The sequence below is a fragment of the Petaurus breviceps genome, unplaced genomic scaffold (genome assembly GCF_028583685.1).
Source record: "Petaurus breviceps papuanus isolate PSGF00001 unplaced genomic scaffold, PetGlider_PUasm1.0 220, whole genome shotgun sequence".
NCBI lineage: Eukaryota > Metazoa > Chordata > Mammalia > Diprotodontia > Petauridae > Petaurus > Petaurus breviceps.
Genome location: NW_027185876.1, coordinates 17,146,815 through 17,163,979, shown reverse-complemented (window position 1 = coordinate 17,163,979; position 17,165 = coordinate 17,146,815). Strand labels below are relative to the sequence as shown.

Below are 17,165 nucleotides of genomic sequence, written 5' to 3'. Positions count from 1 at the left end.
AGGAAAGGAAAGGAAAGGAAAGGAAAGGAAAGGAAAGGAAAGGAAAGACTTGTCTATATACTGGATAGGCAGATGTTATTGAATGGCTCACATGGAAGGTACTGAGCAGATTTTCTCCTTTAGGTAGGGCAAGCATATTGGACCTTCAAACTAAACTACAGTCAATTCAATCAAACTAACCAATTCAACTCATCAAGAATTCCTTAAGGGTCCACTATGTGCAAAGCCCTGCAATAGAAATACAAAATAAAATGATAATAGTCTCTGTCTTCAAAGAGTCTAGAGTCTGTTCTCATCTTCAGTAAAATAAAAATCAGTTCTAAATACTTAGAAGATAACACTCAATAAAGAATTAAAGTAGGTGAGAGGATTTACCAAAATGGGAAAACCAAGAAGATTCTTTATTGTTATGATGACTTTATTATTACTTCTATTCTATATTAGGAAAATAACCATAACAGCAATAAGGTTATGCCCACTCTTAGAATCATAGGATCATATCTTTAAAACTAGAAGGAATCTTAGAGGTCTTCTAATTCCCCACATTTTACTGCTTTGCTTGCCATTACAATGAAGAAACTGAGGTCCTGGGAAATTAAGTGTATTGCCCAAGACCAAAGAGGCAGTAAGAATCACACCTGGGATTTGAATTCAGATCTTTTGATTACAAATTCAGCACTCTTTCCATCTACATAATAGCCCTCTAGTGTTCTTTCCAGGAGATCAGAGGTGAGAAACTGATCCCAGAATTAATGATTTCAGTTCTTCAGCTTTGGGATCAAAGCCTGTGACAGCACAAATCTACAAAGGAAAGGCCTTCAATTTAGGAATACATATGTGGTGATGGCATTAGTTAGCTTTCCTAACCCTCATCCTTTCCATAATAATAATAATAATGATAATGATAAAAATAACTAGTATTTACATTATTTTACACTCACAACAACCCTATTAGGTAGATGTTATTATTATCCCCTTTTCCATATGCATAATAACCCTATAATTCTCTCCCAGAGTTACTGGAGGTGAGAAACTGATCCTGAATTAATAATAATCTCAATTCTTTGGCCTTAGGATCAAGATTGGTGCAAATCTACACAGGGGAAGCCCTCAATATATAGGTATGCATATATGTGTGTGTGCATGTATGTATACATGTGTGTTTATGTGCTTATATGTGCATATATATAATACATGTACGTAGTAGTCAGTCTTTTTGGCCCTCAACCTCATCCTTATAGTAATGACGATGATAACTAGCATATATATATATATTTTATCTTCACAACAACCCTATGACGTAGATACGTCCCAATATGACGTATTGTCCCATTTTACAGATAGAGAAACTGAGGCAGATAGAGATAAAGTGACTTTCCCTTGGTCCCACAGCTAAATAGTGCCTAAAGTGAGATCTGAACTCTGTTCTTCCTGACTCCAGGTCCAGTGCTCTATCTACTATGACATTTAACTGCCTTAATATCCAGCCAATGGAAAGTTTACAAAAAGTACAATGTTATAATCAACGAGCCCTGTAAAGTAACAGTGAAACACAACAATGTATACAGTAGCAGTAGCAGCAGCAAAAGTAGTAGTAGCAATAGCAGGAGTAGTAATGAATGATAATAATAAAAATCAGGAACACAGTTTCCAGTGTAGGTTTGCAAGTAAAAAATAAAATAAAATAAAGCAATACGGGTTAGGTATGAGTATGATGGCCCCTTCCTGACTTGGCTCCAGTAATCAGAATATAAGGAGACAACAAGTATGCCGAGGGAATTTTTTTTTTAATGGTTATCCATTTTCCCAAAACTCTTGTAAAAATAAAGCAGATTAGAGGCCCCTCTAGTTATTTCTCTAAGACAGAGAAAGCGGCTTGTGGAGGAACAGGGTATGTTTGCAGAACTCAAACCTGTTTCAAATGTTAAAGAAATCAGACCAAGCTTAACAAAAACAAATGTCAGCGTTGTTTAAAGTAAGCCAAGGTTCTTCGGGTTAAAAAATCTCTCCAGAGGAAAGATGACATGAAGGCCGCTGCTGCTGCTGCTGCCGCCCTCTGTAGAAACGGAGCCAGGGGAAGAGGCTAAGGTTTCTCCAGGGACTTTGGATTATAAAGTATTTGATTCACTTAATACAGAACTGCAGAGCCTAGGGAGAAAGAACCTGCAGCAGACACTCACGTTCTGCCTTGTGGATTTCAGTCCTGTTCTCCAAACAGCCACCATTCAGGTCTGCGCTGCATGGGCCCTCGAATACGGGAAAAGTCAGTGCAGAGTGGATCTGAGCCTGCGTCAGTCCCCTGAGGAGGCCGGGCAGAGCAGCAGCTCCCATGCAGGCCACAGACAGGCCATGCTAGTCACAACCCAAGTCCATATTAGGAGGTTTTTAATAAAGGCATTATGGCTCCTGTGTGTTTTCTCTCAGGGGAATCTTCTCCCTTTACCACCCTCGGAGCAGAAGGAAGCTTCAAGGAGAGGGACAAGAGGGGTCAGCTGTGCAAGAGTCGCCTAATAATGGATGGGGAAGGGGAGAGGGAAGAATTACCCAGGGGGCCAGATCCAGAGGCACTAGTCTATGGCACAGTGCCCTGGGACTCAGCAGGATCCCTCAGAAAGGAGACAGAGGAACCATCGATGAATGGGGAAATTCGAAAAAACACAACCCAGAAAGAAAACTCTTATCCCACGTCTGAGAAATCCTGCTGACAAAGAAGCCGGGCTGCAAGCTGAGAAGCTAGGGAGTCAGACTGCCTACACGCATAGATGGTGTCCGTGTGTCCTCTGCCCACACGCTGGTGGTCCTTGAGATCCTCTTCACTTCCACTCTAATTTATGGAGCTATTTCTCTTACTTAAGTGGGGGACAGATGGGGGGGGGGCCTTAGGGGGGAAAGGGAGACAATTTTGGGGGGATGGGGGGGGGGGGGGGCAAGAGGTGGGCTGTGCATTACTTTAATGTCATGTATGACATGTAAATCAGTCTTGTGGTTAAGTAAACAGGATTGATAGGGGGGTTTCTTCCCTCCCTCCCCCAGCCCCCACTTCTGAAAGGCTAATTGTGCAGAGTGCACTGCAGGGGGGAGGGAGAGCTAAGACGCCTGTCTACCAAGGCCCAGTTCCCTGCACTATTATCCTGTCTAAAAAGGAGGCCTCACTTATTAGCCCAAGGTCATGTGACTTGCTGCCATGTTCATCCACTTACCTTCTTTAACTTACCTAAGTTTCCACTTAGCAAGAGACCCCTTAACCCTTTCCAGTCTGCTCCCCTATCACTTTTCCACCCTAACTCAGAACCCTGACAATTCCCACTTTAACTCTTACTTTCTCCCTCCTTCTCTAATTGGTCTCATGACTAAAATGCATACATTTATTCACCACGCAATGTCTTGATATTGCCAGTCCCTGTAATTCATACCCCTACACTACCCACAGCACCCTGCCATCTTGATACTGAGCTCAGCAAAAGGGCTAAAGGTTACAGACGTTGGAGGTAAGGAGGCCCTATGCAAAGGGAGGTTTCAGTCCTGATACCTTGCCCTTTATTTTTAAATGATCATTAATATGGGTACATGGCTCTTGACTAAATGACTTCCAATGAAAAATTCTCAGATCACACAGACAAACCTCTTAAAGCAGTTTCTCACACTAGATGTGGGCAGAAGTCATAGTCATGTGCACGCATTTCCTCAAGCTCATCACTATAGTTTTGGGGGAAGCTTTCCTTGTTATCAATAAAAGACAGAGGCGTAGAGTTTCAAGTCAAGTAACAATGACAATTACAGAGTGCATCTGTTGGAATAACAAACACTCCAAGACTCAAATTGGCTAATAAAAAAAATTGTAGAAAAACCCTGAGCTACAGAGAAAAATGAACCACCACATTCATCCTCCTGTGCCCTAAACAGCACAGACTACCAGGTAAACATTCCTTTCTACCCCAGCTCAAAGCACGAGATAAACTCTATCTTTCTAATCTCATCTACTGACTACTATATTTTAAGGACGCCAATTCAAATGAGACCCCAAGAGCTGAGGCAATGGAGTTCAAAAGTTACCCAAGGATACACACACACAGAGCTAGGACCCTCTGGTGTAATTATTACACTAAATTCTGTATAAGCTTCACGTCAGACAAGTGGTGGACAAGTATTATTTCCATTTTACAGCTGACTGAATGACATAGGAGACAGCAGAATAATTTACCAAAGGTTACCCCCCAAGTTTGTACTATAAAAAGCAAGCCCAGGGGCAGCTAGGTGGCGAAGTGAATAGCATCAGGAGGATGGGAGTTCAAATCCAACCCAGACACTTATCACAAAACTAGCCTTGTGACCTTGGGCAAGTCACTTAATCCCAATTGCCCTACCTTCTCCCCTCCAAAAAAAAAAAAAACCCAGCCCAAGCTCAAATCTTCTACTCCCATTGGAGGCCCTATTTTTTCAACAATAAGAGTTCAATCTATTATCCCTCCATCTATCTATCTAACCAACCATCCACTCATCTATCATCTGTCTATCTATATGTCCATCTATCCATCTATCAACCTATCTATCTACTAAGGCCCAATGTTTCCCAAACCTGCTACTACACCTCAATTTTCAAAAGTGATCTCTAGCCTAGAACTCGATAGACATGAAAACACAGATGAGAAAACATTTTTCTTTCAATCATAGAACCAACTAAATGAAATGGAATGCCTGGGGCACACCTAAGATCAATCTTGAAAGTCCCATGTTGAACAATGCATCCCACAGCTTCAATAGGATTACAGCCATTTTCATGTAACAATCTAGAAAAAAAAACTGGAAAAAAGAAGAAGAATGAGGAGAAGGAGGAGGAGGAAGAAGAAGAAGGAAGAAGAAAGAAGGAAGAAGGAAGAAGAATGACAACAAGGAGGAGGAAGAAGAAGAAAGAAGAAGGCAGAAGAAGAAGAAATTAAGAATCAAAAAGTATGTTTCAGAAGTTCCCCAACCTGGATCCCCTCTCACCTAAGCCAAGGACTTTGCATAGGGTTCACTGTTTGCTTCCATGTGCTTTTAGAATAACAAGCAAGATGGCAGCACCTGAATAAATCCCCCTCTTTTAGGGAATCCCCCAGGTAAGGACAAGAACACAATACATGAGGAGGAAGAGTCACAAAAAGAAAACAGAAAAATAGCAAAAGGGAGAAAGAAGGGCAAGACATACACAATACCTACCTCAAAACATGTTTTGTACAACTTTACTGCAGAACATAGTAAAAATGACCATGAAATAATCAAATGTTTCTACTACTCTGAAAATTTTAACCACCACTAACTCTTAAACCAAATTTTTGTGTTGGGAAAGAGAAGGCTGGGGAGAAGGGAGGCTCCCTCAGCAGGACTGCTTTGTCCTAGTTTAAAGAGCCAGCCAGAGTGCAAGGGTAAATTGGGGGCCTAATTGATGCCAAATTGAGGATTGGCCCATTTTGCAACCAGTCTGGTGTTCTTTTCTTTGAGTTCCAAGGACTTTCCCAGCAAAGCTGCTGTTGAGGATCTTTTTATTTTCTTTCCTCATGCTGGCAATCTTTTAGACACAGGGGTATGGCCCAACAGCAACCCAGGTAGGATGGGAAGCTAGGGAGACACAGCCAGTGAACCTCAGCCTACCACATTAAACAGCAACCCACAAAGTAGGGTATCAGACATGCCCAGAAGGCCTTCCAATGTGGACATGTCCCTTCACCAACACTCCATCACCCCCCAAAAAAGAAAACCTTTTTCCTTTTTTAGTAGAAATTCTGCTAATTAAAGACATTTCTTTGTAATAAGACTTTGTTCCTATTAAAATGTAAATATGCCACCCAAGAGGTAGCATTTTAAAACTTATTATTCATTTACACTTCAGTGTAAATAAATTTACCAGATTTTGAAAGCAAGTTTTGTTGGGGAAAGGCAGAAAAGAGAGAAAAAAGCCATACACTGGATGCAAGAGGGGGAAAAAGAGAGAGAAAGGATGTCACTGAAAAATTCAGAGTTCAAAGAAAAGGGACACTGAGTGTCCCAAAGATCAACTTTTCCTCTACTTCACAACTCTGCCTAGGGCCTCCCAGGCCTGTGTCCAGTACTTTTTGCTTAGATTCAGGATAACATTTTTCCTAAATTAAGGGACATAAGACGACATGTCGAAGTGATTGTCCCTGTATCAGCTCACTATATGTATGATTCCTGCTTTCCACAACCATGAGTTCTCCCTCTCAAAGACATAGTGCTTTCAACCTTGCTTCATACACAATCCCTAAATTGGTCTCCAGAGCTAAAGAAAAAATGCCATTGGCAATACATTCAGCTCTAGATTTTCAAAGGTTATTGCCCCATTTGAGCAATGTGTAGGACCTTTGTTATCCTTCCTTGTTGCCCTTTCCTATATTCTCTCTCAAATGCCTTCTACCCTCCCAGACAGGTCTACACATTTTGAATTAGCACCTCCAAGAGATAGTGGATAGGAGAAATAAAAGGAAGTGAATTTCAAATCCAATATGTTGCTTTTTGGCATTTTTGATAAAAGATATGGATTAAAAAGCAGTTACTGAATTATCAATGTCCATCCCTATCTCTTATCACCATGTATAATTAAGAGGTAGCTACTGCTATAATCCAGAAGATGGGCTTTAGGACCTAACTACATATTTCTCACCAATAAACAACAGTCTATTTTCAGGATTTCAACAGACCAGCAATGATCAAGGCAAACACTCAGATTGCAGAGAGAACAAATATGGACCTATAGTAATCTTCTATGGAATAGATATGGAAACACTTTTTTTTTTTACAAATGAAACAATTGAAATAAATTAGCACATCCCTGCTAATTGAAAAGCACTCACCTGTCCCACAAGTTAACCATCACAATGATAGGTCATATCACAGAATAGGCCATATGTCCTGATATTACTTTCATACGACTATTATAGCATATTTTGTTTATATAGACCAGAGAATTCAAAGCTCTTTGCAAACATCTCATTAATTCTCTACCAGTTTTTATTTATCAATTGCTGCATTCATTAACTGTCACTACACCCCTCTTGGTAGGCTAAGGGGGAGAATGTCAGGGGTAATTATCCTCACAGGACCTGTGCTGAACTAAGGAGCTCAAACATGTGAGATGTCATGCTCAGGGTCACAGAACCACACATGAAATGAAACTGGCTGAGCCCAAGTCAGAACTCTAGACTTTGGACTCTCAGACTGATGCTTTAAAAAAATATATAAAAACAAAAATGAAAACACCAAAGCTATAGGTTGGAGCAAGGTCTCAACTCAGCAGAAACCATCTAAAAAAAGATGGAATTGAAAGGTAAAAACAAAATTTCCTAACAATGATTTTAAGACCCCAGGTCTCTTAAAGAAACTAGTACTATACTTTAAATATGGGGGGAAAATAAATCCTCCTTAATTTGAATGCGTTCTGAGTTTGGTTTTGTTTGTTTGTTGGGAGATTTCTTTTGAAACAAAAATAAAGTTTGCCCTCTTCAACGAGGACAGAGACGACAGAGAGAGGCAGCTGTGGCCATACATGCCACAGCAGCAAACAGCAGTAGAAAGGGGCTGAGTACCAGCAGAGAGCTGTAATTATACAAGCAGGCAATGCCACCCTCAGCCCATCCAGAGCTGTAGCCCATATTCTTTTCTCCTCCGTGAGAACAAGAAGATACCCATACTCATCCAGGGTAGTCCTGTGACTATCTGTCCACTTTGGTGCCCCAGAGCTCAAGGGATACAACAATCACACCAAACCCTCTTGGATAGTAATCCTCTACCTTCTCTCCCTCTCTCTCTCTCTCTCTCTCTCTCACTCTCTCTCTCACACTCTCTCATACACTTCCTCTTCCTTCATTTTGCCTTGAATCTCTGCTTCCTCAGTCCACCCCCACCCCTACCCCCCCAGATCACTCCCACCACACACATTAAGTCCTATATTTCTGGAATTGACTATAGCCAGGACATTTCTGACACCATGAACCTTCAGAGAGTTACCGATAACTGCAGTCACAATCCTTTTCTCTCCCTTTGCCTTAAAGACATTATATAGACACCCTGCCCGAAAGGTTTACTGAGAAATAGCCCATGCTATACTCATCTTACTCCACGATCTTACTCCACGTTCCCCAGTCTGTCCCACTGCCACAGTTCTATTGCTAAAATTGATATTTCTAATAAATAATACGCTCCCCAGTCATTCTACTTCTCCATTAAAAACACATTATTTTTTTCATTAAGTGTTAGAGTCAAACTTTGTTCTTATAACTTCCATTCTTTCTTCTCTAAAAATAATAATATATGTTTTTATAAATCCACCGGATTTGACAGTGCCTCCTTAAGCTTTCTCATCAGAAGAGAAAAAAGCTTAAGGACAAGTGTCTCAGAAAGTCACTCCTGCCACCTTGGCTCCCAAAAGGAATCTGATCAGAGGAGCACTTTGGAGCATTTGGAGTTATTTCTCTGTTCCCTACCCAAGGCCCAAAACCATCAGATAAATTTCCTTTGCAATAAACAGCTTCCCTCTACAATACCCCCAATGCACCTACACACACACACACACACACACACACACACACACACACACACACACTCTATATTCTCCAGTGCTTTAAAGAGGGGGAGAAGAGAGAAACCCCATAAAGTAATTGCCATATTAAAAAGAAAAGGCAGGCGAGAATAATAAGGGAGGGTGTCAGAAGTGAAATACGGTACTAGGCATTTTTTTTTAAAACACTACAGTTCTCTGATGGGGGTGTTAATTGAACACAGAGAGAAAAAGAAAGAAAGAGAACAAAGGGGTGTTAAGGGAAAAAAAAATTTTACCTCCTCCAATGATTTGATTTAACTTCGATGCAGATAATGCACAGAGGAAAAAGGGCTGCAAAGTGCCAGATATAGCTATTATGTTCTAAAATTAAAAACTATTCACAACAATTGCAGCTATTCATTGCCAGCTATAAATATTCTGCTTAGTAAACTGCACCCAAAAAAAAAAAAACCTGAGTGTTTTTCCTACTTTTAAAACCTCAACAATTTTGACAAAGAAGACAAATAACAGGGGATTCAGGAGAAAAAAATATTCAAGGTCTTTTTAAGAAATGGAATTTGACGCTCTCCTCCTCTCCCCTTTCTCCCTCCTACCTCTGATCCTACTGTTAATATGTCAGATTACAAGGAATAGTTCTTAAGACCAAAGGCAAAGTCATATTAAATAGTCCCATATCCTGTATTCTGTCTCTCTTATGGGTCTCCACAATGAGAAAAGTAGTATAAAATGCATGCAGCGGAAATACTGGTTGATACAGTTTTGTTTTGTTTTTTTTTTTAACAGCTTGTCAACTAAATGTTTTTGTTAGTGTGTGTTTTAATCCTTATTAAAGAGGAAAAAAGGGGGGCATCTTAACAATCTACCCACACCCTGAAGCAAAGAGCCTCACTTTTTTTTTTTAATATACCCACAGTGATTTTGGTCTTAAATACCGATCAATCAGTTGTAATTTAGACAGTGCTGCCTGGTTGTTGATTTTTAAAGTTCTAAGAGGCATATAAGCCAATGTGAGAGAGTTTTCCTCTTTACCTCCCAAATCTCCAACAAAAAGAACTAAAAATAGCACAAAAGAATAAATCAGTATATCACGATCACTGTGCTTTTCTCTGGGTTGTACATCGCCTAACAATAATCCAAGTTCAGGAATTTGGCCCAGGCAAAGGCAAATATCAAAACTTTAGATTGACAAAGAAAACCACCCCAGCACCCAATTACACCACAGCCCACAAGATGGAAGCACCAAAATGCTCCCCGAAGGGAAATGAGGGTAAAAGTAATGCCAATAAGGGCCCCCCCAAACAACGAAGGAATGAGTGCGCTAACAGGATCGCTTCGGCATCTCTGTGTCAAAAAGAACGCTTGGGCAACTTTACAGACATTTTATGTTTCTCCGACACATTAACCCCATGAAAGATATGCCATCACATCAGGGAGTCTACAGCAGCTCTTGAGTCACGTACTAATCATGTTCTGGAATTGGAAAGGTTCCTTTCAAGACATTATAGATTACTCCTACCTTACCATGGAACATTGACATACCACTGGGATTTACCTATCTCCCACTGCTATGGCACCTCTACCTTCCCCATCCTGGTCTTTAGAACACAAGTTTAAAAAAAAGAAGTGTAAATTTTTAGCTTTGCCCAGAGCATTCCCTTATCCTGGAATCTGTCTTTACATTTACTTCCTCTTCAGTAATGCTAACTCACTGTGACCAATAGTTCCTACCTTTTACAACTCACATTCTTTCAGAAAGAGTTTTATTTTTATTTTTGTTTAAACCTGAAGAAAAGATAAACCTTATTTTAAGCAGATCTCTTTTTTTTAACCATATATATTTACAAGGCATCATTTTTTTTGACTCTAGCCCTAAATGATATCTTAGGAAATTTTATTCTTATGAATACAGTGACTTCTTATCATATTACAGTCAATATTAAAGAGACAGAAACCTAATCCATACCTGTAGTGAATCTTCAGCCACACTATCTAACTTTGACCTACTGTCCCAAGTAGGCTTTAATTAGAAGAGTAGAATTAAATTACACCTTCATCACTATGTAAGGTTTAAGGGTTTTGACTTGCATCCTGGCCCCGTAATGTAATGAAGTATCTTCAAAAACTCTACTCTCTTCAGACATCCTCATTACATACAACTTTATGCCATTGGTTTTTGGTTTTGCGTCTTCAGAGAAAAAATCAACTGGGAGTAGTATCCAGTTTTGATTTTCTTTTGAGGGAAAGGAATATCAATGACACAAATATTCAAAGCAAATATCATCAGGACAGATATAGAGGAAAGAGGGAAAAATAATGAAGAATAAAAGAGAGGAAAAGGAAAAACCAGCTACAGATTAACTTAGGTATTTTTCTCTTCACTATCAGGAAATAAATTCAGAGTATGAGGCATGTTAGCCGCCACCCTCACCCCTCCTCCAAAAAAAAAAAAAAAACCAAACCAAAAAACAAGACACTGCTCTGAAATGTGTATACACAATCTATATAATCTATTATATATTCTCTAGAGTAATGTAATTAACAGCTTCCCAATAAGGTTAGACTTTGGCAATGCAACCTTAAGGACTTAAGCGGGTTGAATGTAACTGCTTAGGTGCTTTGTCTAGGATACGAGCTGCACAAATAACATTCAACAAAGGGTTGTAGTCATTTTATATATACTTCAAGAGTCAAGTAATCACATTTCTAATCAGTTTCTCATACTTTGAAGTATTTATTTATTTATTTAAGAAAGGGCATGGGGATGCAACACCCTCCCTCTATTGGCCCCCTCCCCCTTTTATGTGTAACTATCAATGTATATCAACCGGGCATGCAATCATATTTATTGTCACTTTCATTCATGTCATGCCCTTGCTTATATGGTTTAGATATGAATTATTGACTGTTATGCTCCTTGTTGTAAAAATATATAAATAAATAAAATGTCAGGTACTTTGCACTGCACTAAAATGAGAGAGTCAGGTCGAAGAAGAAGAGGAATCTCTTGTTTTTCTATACCTATTTCTATGCCTTATAGTACCTCTCCACCCCCCAACCCCAGTTTTCCAACTGCCTCCTTAATTCCTTGGTCCTCCAAGACAGGAATTTGCCCACCTTGGAAAATCAAAGGACTGAAATAAACAAACAATACTATTTTGCTAAATGCCCTCCCCTAGCATCTGTTGTTTAAGAACACCTCTGATTGATGCCTGCTATTTTTTAATTGTTGCTTTTAAAATTTAAATGCCCTCCTGGGATGTGCTATAAGTGCTGTTAGTCCAAGGTTTGAGGTCTAGAAAGGAGGAAAACAACAGAATAAGTACTCTCATGTCATTATGCCCTCCTAAACCCAAGAATCTCCCTGCCATAAAAAGATACTACCCTAAACTAACCAATCACCTAATGCGATATTAAGGTTTCTGCAAAGAGATTTGACAAGACACCCTGGGTTGGCTTTCCTAGTAAGCAGCTGATTTGGGTCTTTTAATTAGGAGAAAGGAGTGAAAGGAAAACTTTAAAAGCACCCCTTTCTTAATAAGACACATTTTACTATCAATCAAAACATGCTCTCCTCAGGAAATGGACTTTCACTTTCAGAATGTCTTTCTCCAAAAGACTCGCCATTTTAATACATCCCCCCCAACTCTTATTTTAGCCCCAATTTCAAGAAAGCCAGAGAAACTTGGGGGGGGGAAGAAGGTCTTCTCTGTGAAAGCTATATTCTTATTCCTTATGCAAATCTTATTCTTTTTTTATTTCCTAAAAGCAGCCGGAGATATTTTATATGTTGAAAAATAGGGTTAATTTGGAAAATAACCGTGCCCTGTTCGCATCCTTTATTCTGGAATTCTAGTACTTAAATAACTCTGATTCATTTAAAAAAAAACTTTTTTTTAAAGAAAATAAGATTGCCTCTATCAGAGGGCAAGAGGTTAGTGATGCCATTTGGCCAAAGAAAGAAAGAAAACGCTTAAAAGGCTAGAAAAACCCATCCCTACCTGTTTTTTCTTTGATTTCGCACAACACATTAAACAAGGCAGGCTTCATTCTGTGGCAGTTTAAAGCATGTTTCCTGTAAGAAAGAAACAACATTATAGAACGGCAGCTTTAGGTGAACTTTCAAGATCAAATTGCTGATAATGCACAGGGGGAAAGAAAAATTCCAAACGTTTAGCCAAAATTATATCCTAAGCATAACTCTGTGGCATGCTCCAATTGTTTTTATGACTTAATGTAGAGAGTCCCACCACGGAAAAAGAAATCATGTTAATTAAGAGAGGGAAAGGAGGGGGCTTAACTACAGAACAGAATGAACCTAAATTATGCCTGTTTATGAATAGTTTTTAAAAAGCAGTTGCAATAAAGTGGCCTTCCTAAACCAATACTTCTACCGAGGGCAATTAATACAGGCAAAGGCAAAATGTATGGGTTAATAACCCTGCCCAAGCTCTGCTTCTTATTCAACATCCACAGCTTTAAGGTCTTTCTTTTTCTTTCCAAATTGAATTCATCCGTGTGTTCAAATTCATTCTGCAGACACCCCCTCCCCCCACATCCTCATAAACATAAGATGCTTGAAAGGTCTTCTGAGCAGAACTGTCAATTTATAAAATTTCAGTCCCCAAGTTAAAGACTATGGAAATGCATTGCCAGGGGCAAACATACACATATGGGGAATAAATTCATTTCTCTATGTTCACATTATACCTCTTGTGCACACACAGCTTATTTGCAGGTGTTGAAATTCAATTATTTACAATTAGGACCTTGCACACATTGGGGGAAAAAAAGGAACCAATTCTGCCTTGTGGACTGGTTCTTTGCTTGGCTGTTTTTATGCTCAGCATGAACTTGAGGATTAAAACAATACCTTTTCTCTCTATTTTTCTATGTAATTACTCTTAGCAGAAGGATTTTTTTTTTCTTTTAGTGGAAACAAAATACAGCCTAGCCGGCCCATGAATTAAGGGACTTCTGTTTACCAACCAAAATTAACACGTAAAGATTAATGTAAGCCTCTGGCACTCAAAACACATGCTATTTTTTTTAATCCCTTTGAAAGTTAAAAAATAGATATGCAATTAAATCAACTCTTTCCTCCTAGCGAAAAGAACCCTGAAGCATGTTGTATATTCACTGCACTGAAGTCCCACAGTCAGACCGTGAAAGTATCCAAATGAGCATATGCCTTTGTACCTAAAACCTATACTACTTATTTGATATATTTCATAAATGATAAATGCCTTTGGTCAAAGAGTGAATGAGAAAAAGGAAAACTGGACACAATTCATACTATTTACTAAAAACACTCCTTATGCTCAGCAACCAAGGAGGAAGTAGTGAGGTGACAATTTCAACAACCTCTTCTTGGTGGGGGATGAAGGCAAGGGAAGAAGTGAGTGGGTCTTTCTGCAGGTATCAACGCCTTTTCATTTGTTTCTACAAAATGTTTTTAATTCTACGTGTATCTGAATACAAACAAAAATAACTGCAGAGTTTTAAAGGGTTACATATCCTGCCTATTTGACTGGGGGTAGGAGAGTGGGGAGAGGGATCTTTTTTCCATCTTAACAGCAGGTCTAATCTCTCTTACACTATTCATTGAAAGTGAAGTCAAAGATGAGTTTTTCCCTAGTTGCTTACATACATACATACACGGATACACACATACATGATGTATAGTATCCACTCATCTCCTTTCTTCCTCACCTCAAACTTAATAAAATAGTTTATTGTTATGTGTTTTTCTGAAACAATGTAATGAAACAATTTGTCCCAGCTCAGAGTATAAATGCTAGTGAGAACTCTGACCACCCCTACCATCTTTTCTTCAGATCATAAAATTATAAAAGGCACCAATGAATTCTGGAGAACTACCTCCCCCCCACCCCATCACTCCTTTTATATGTGGAAAAGGGTCTTTAAACCTTCCCAACTTTTCAACAGCCTCTCCATCCCCCTACTTCTAAGTTACATGTTGCATGTGCTTGCACCTAAAATAATACAGTAATTGATTCAATCTATCCTATTTCCTGATTCTTCTCTAGCTATCATTTCAAAATTCTCACTTTCTCAAAACATCATGTAAAAAAAGCCTCAAAACAACCAAGTGATCTGAGGTTTGATCTTCTTGTTGTTGTTTTTTAAAGAAAAATTCTTCAAAAGATTTCCAAAGTTTAAAAAAAATACTTGTGATTGATTCTGTTTTTCAAGGCTGGCCAACCCCATAGACTTAAGTGGAAATTAGACTTTTTTATTTTGTTTTGGATTTTTTCCCCCAGGAGCTTGGGAAGGGAAAGCTTTTGGTCCGAGTTACTGGGCATTCTGTGTTTTTATTTTGAAGTCGAGTTTCCTAAAACACCAGAGTAAGAAATATTAATTCCTTGCCGTAGTTTAAGTTGAAAAACTACACTTCTGCTCATTTTATTAATATACTTCAAGCAACATCCTCAAGCCCCGTGGAGTCAACATACAGATTATCCAACCACGGTCTCAGTTCTGATTTCTAGCATCCTACCTTCAGGTGCTCCTGAAGGAGGAAGAGAAGCAAAAGCAATCTTGATTTCTGTGTCTATTTTTTTTTAAAGAACACACATAGCTGGTTTATGTCAGTGCAGCTTAGGAAACTGACCCAAATTGGAATTCAAAACCCAAGTGATTTTTGCCCTGGGTCTCAGAAAGCTGATCAACAGATCTACAAGCAAAATTCCATTTTTCTCTTTTCCACGGCCCATTTTTCCCCCTAAAGAGAGAGCATTAAGTATATGCAAAATATTCTCTGGATAGCTGACAACTACTGACAAAGAAATACCCTGTTCCACACACAGAAGGGAGGTCGTGGGGGGAAGGGAAGGAAAAGAGAACATGGAAATTAGACATTTTTTTTCCTCCTTTGAGTCACTAAAGAATATCAAAAAGATCTGAATTAGACAACTTATAATTTAGCAAATAAAAGTGTTCTTGGGACATGTTGTCCTGTAATGTGGGGGGACCCCACAGGAAGATGGGGAATGCTCTTCCAAACTTGACAATTTTGCCTTCTGTGTGTGACTTTTTTTTTTCTAAAGGCAGTAAAAAGTGCTGAGGGCCGTGGTGTGATCAGCTGGCAACATTATCTGTGTGCCTCGGTTTATGTGTTCATATACATACACACACATATAATATTGTATACAGACACATCACGGCATGGACGATTACACTTTCAATAACAACACTCCTGCAAATCTTACTCCTCCGCCATGTAGTTGCTCCACAAAACGGGAAAAGAAATAACCCGAAAAAGAATGCGTTGTAGTGATTCAAATCCCATTGTTCCCCACGCCCCCTCCCCGAAGAAAAAAAAAATAAACAAACAAATAAAACCACCCAAGAAATGAAAAAGAAAAGCCTCAATCTCACCTGGCCTGCGCCTCGTCCAAACTCTGGTCTGTGATGGTCATAATTTGCTGTAAAATGTCTCCAATGTCCTGCTTTCTCCCTCCCTCCCCCTCGGTCCCTCCAGCCCCATCCTGCAAGTGTTGGGACAGGCCGGGGTGTCCTGCCATCCCCACCCCAGCATGGGAATGCATCAACCTGGGCTGATCATCCATCTCCAAAGGCAACAGCAGCCCCTGTTTCCTCCTCTTCTCCTCTGCTCGGCTCCTTGGAACTACCAAGGCTTTTTATCGTTCAAGCTGTCTCCAAATCCTTTTCAGAATAAAAGGGGGGGGGGGACCAAAAAAAATCCCTTTGCCTCTTTTAGAGGATGGTGGGAGGATGGGGAGTGGGGAGAGGAGGGGGGGCGTGAAAGGGTTGCAGGGTGAGGGTGGGGATGAGGGCTGATGAGGAAGGGTGTTGACTCCAAAAAGCAAGAAAAATAAACCACCTTCCCACTTGGTAAAAAGAAATCAGAGCTGGATTTTGGGTTGTTTTTAGTCCCGGCTCCTTTGCAAAGCAGAAATGGGCTCTCGGAGCTTAAATCAGTGGCTTAATCCTTTTGCAAATATGCATTGATCTGGAGAAAAGAGAGGAAGGCAGGGGGATTGCAATGCAAACTTTCCCCCCCCACCCCCCGTAACCCCCCCACCCCCACCCCCAGCCAGAGTGATCTCAAAGGGGGTGGGCTGTTGCAAAAGCCAGATCTCCCCCAGCAGCGGCAGCAGGCAAAGCAGAGAGAGCCTCCCTTCCTCTCCGTGTCTCTGCAAACTCCAGCAGCCCCTTCTGCCTCCTGCTTTTGTTTAGCTCAGGCTCAGGACTCCTGAAACTGACACAGAAAACCACAGCCGGAGAAGAGGAGGAGGAGGAGAAGGAGGAGGAGGAGGAGGAGGAGGAGGAGGAGAAGGAGGAGTGGGGAGGGGGTGGAGGGAAAGCGGGGAGGGGGGGGAGGCGGGGAAGCTGGGAGGCAGAGGAGGAGAGAAGGAGGGGAGGAGGGAGACTGGGTCCCCGCCCTCCTGCTCTGATTGGCCATCTCAGAAAAGACGAGCCCCTCCTCCTCCCTACTTTCCTCACATCACCTCCTCGTCCTCCTTCTCCTCCTCCTCACCCAGCACTCTGTCAATCAGAGTTCAGAGGTGGGCTGTAAAGGAGGCTGAGCTTACAACCAAGTCTCCGGTCCTTAAAGGTGCCACTAGTATGA

General features: G+C 40.3%; 1 protein-coding gene across 3 annotated transcripts in view; it reads right to left on the bottom strand.

Annotated features, from left to right (window-relative positions):
- PBX1 (PBX homeobox 1) overlaps positions 1–16,824 on the bottom strand; it is a 328,301-nt gene extending 311,477 nt beyond the window's left edge. Inside the window, exons 1-2 of one of the 3 annotated variants that reach the window (XM_069094679.1) lie at positions 15,950–16,824; positions 12,550–12,623 (exon numbers count right to left, since the gene is read on the bottom strand). In XM_069094679.1, coding sequence (XP_068950780.1) covers positions 12,550–12,623; positions 15,950–16,140 — 265 coding nt within the window. In that variant the 5' untranslated portion in view covers positions 16,141–16,824. Of the gene's footprint in view, positions 1–2,180; positions 2,492–12,549; positions 12,624–15,949 lie in introns of those variants that run through there. The other 2 variants (XM_069094681.1, XM_069094680.1) reach the window with 2 other exon arrangements.
- Positions 16,825–17,165: the final 341 nt, after the last annotated feature.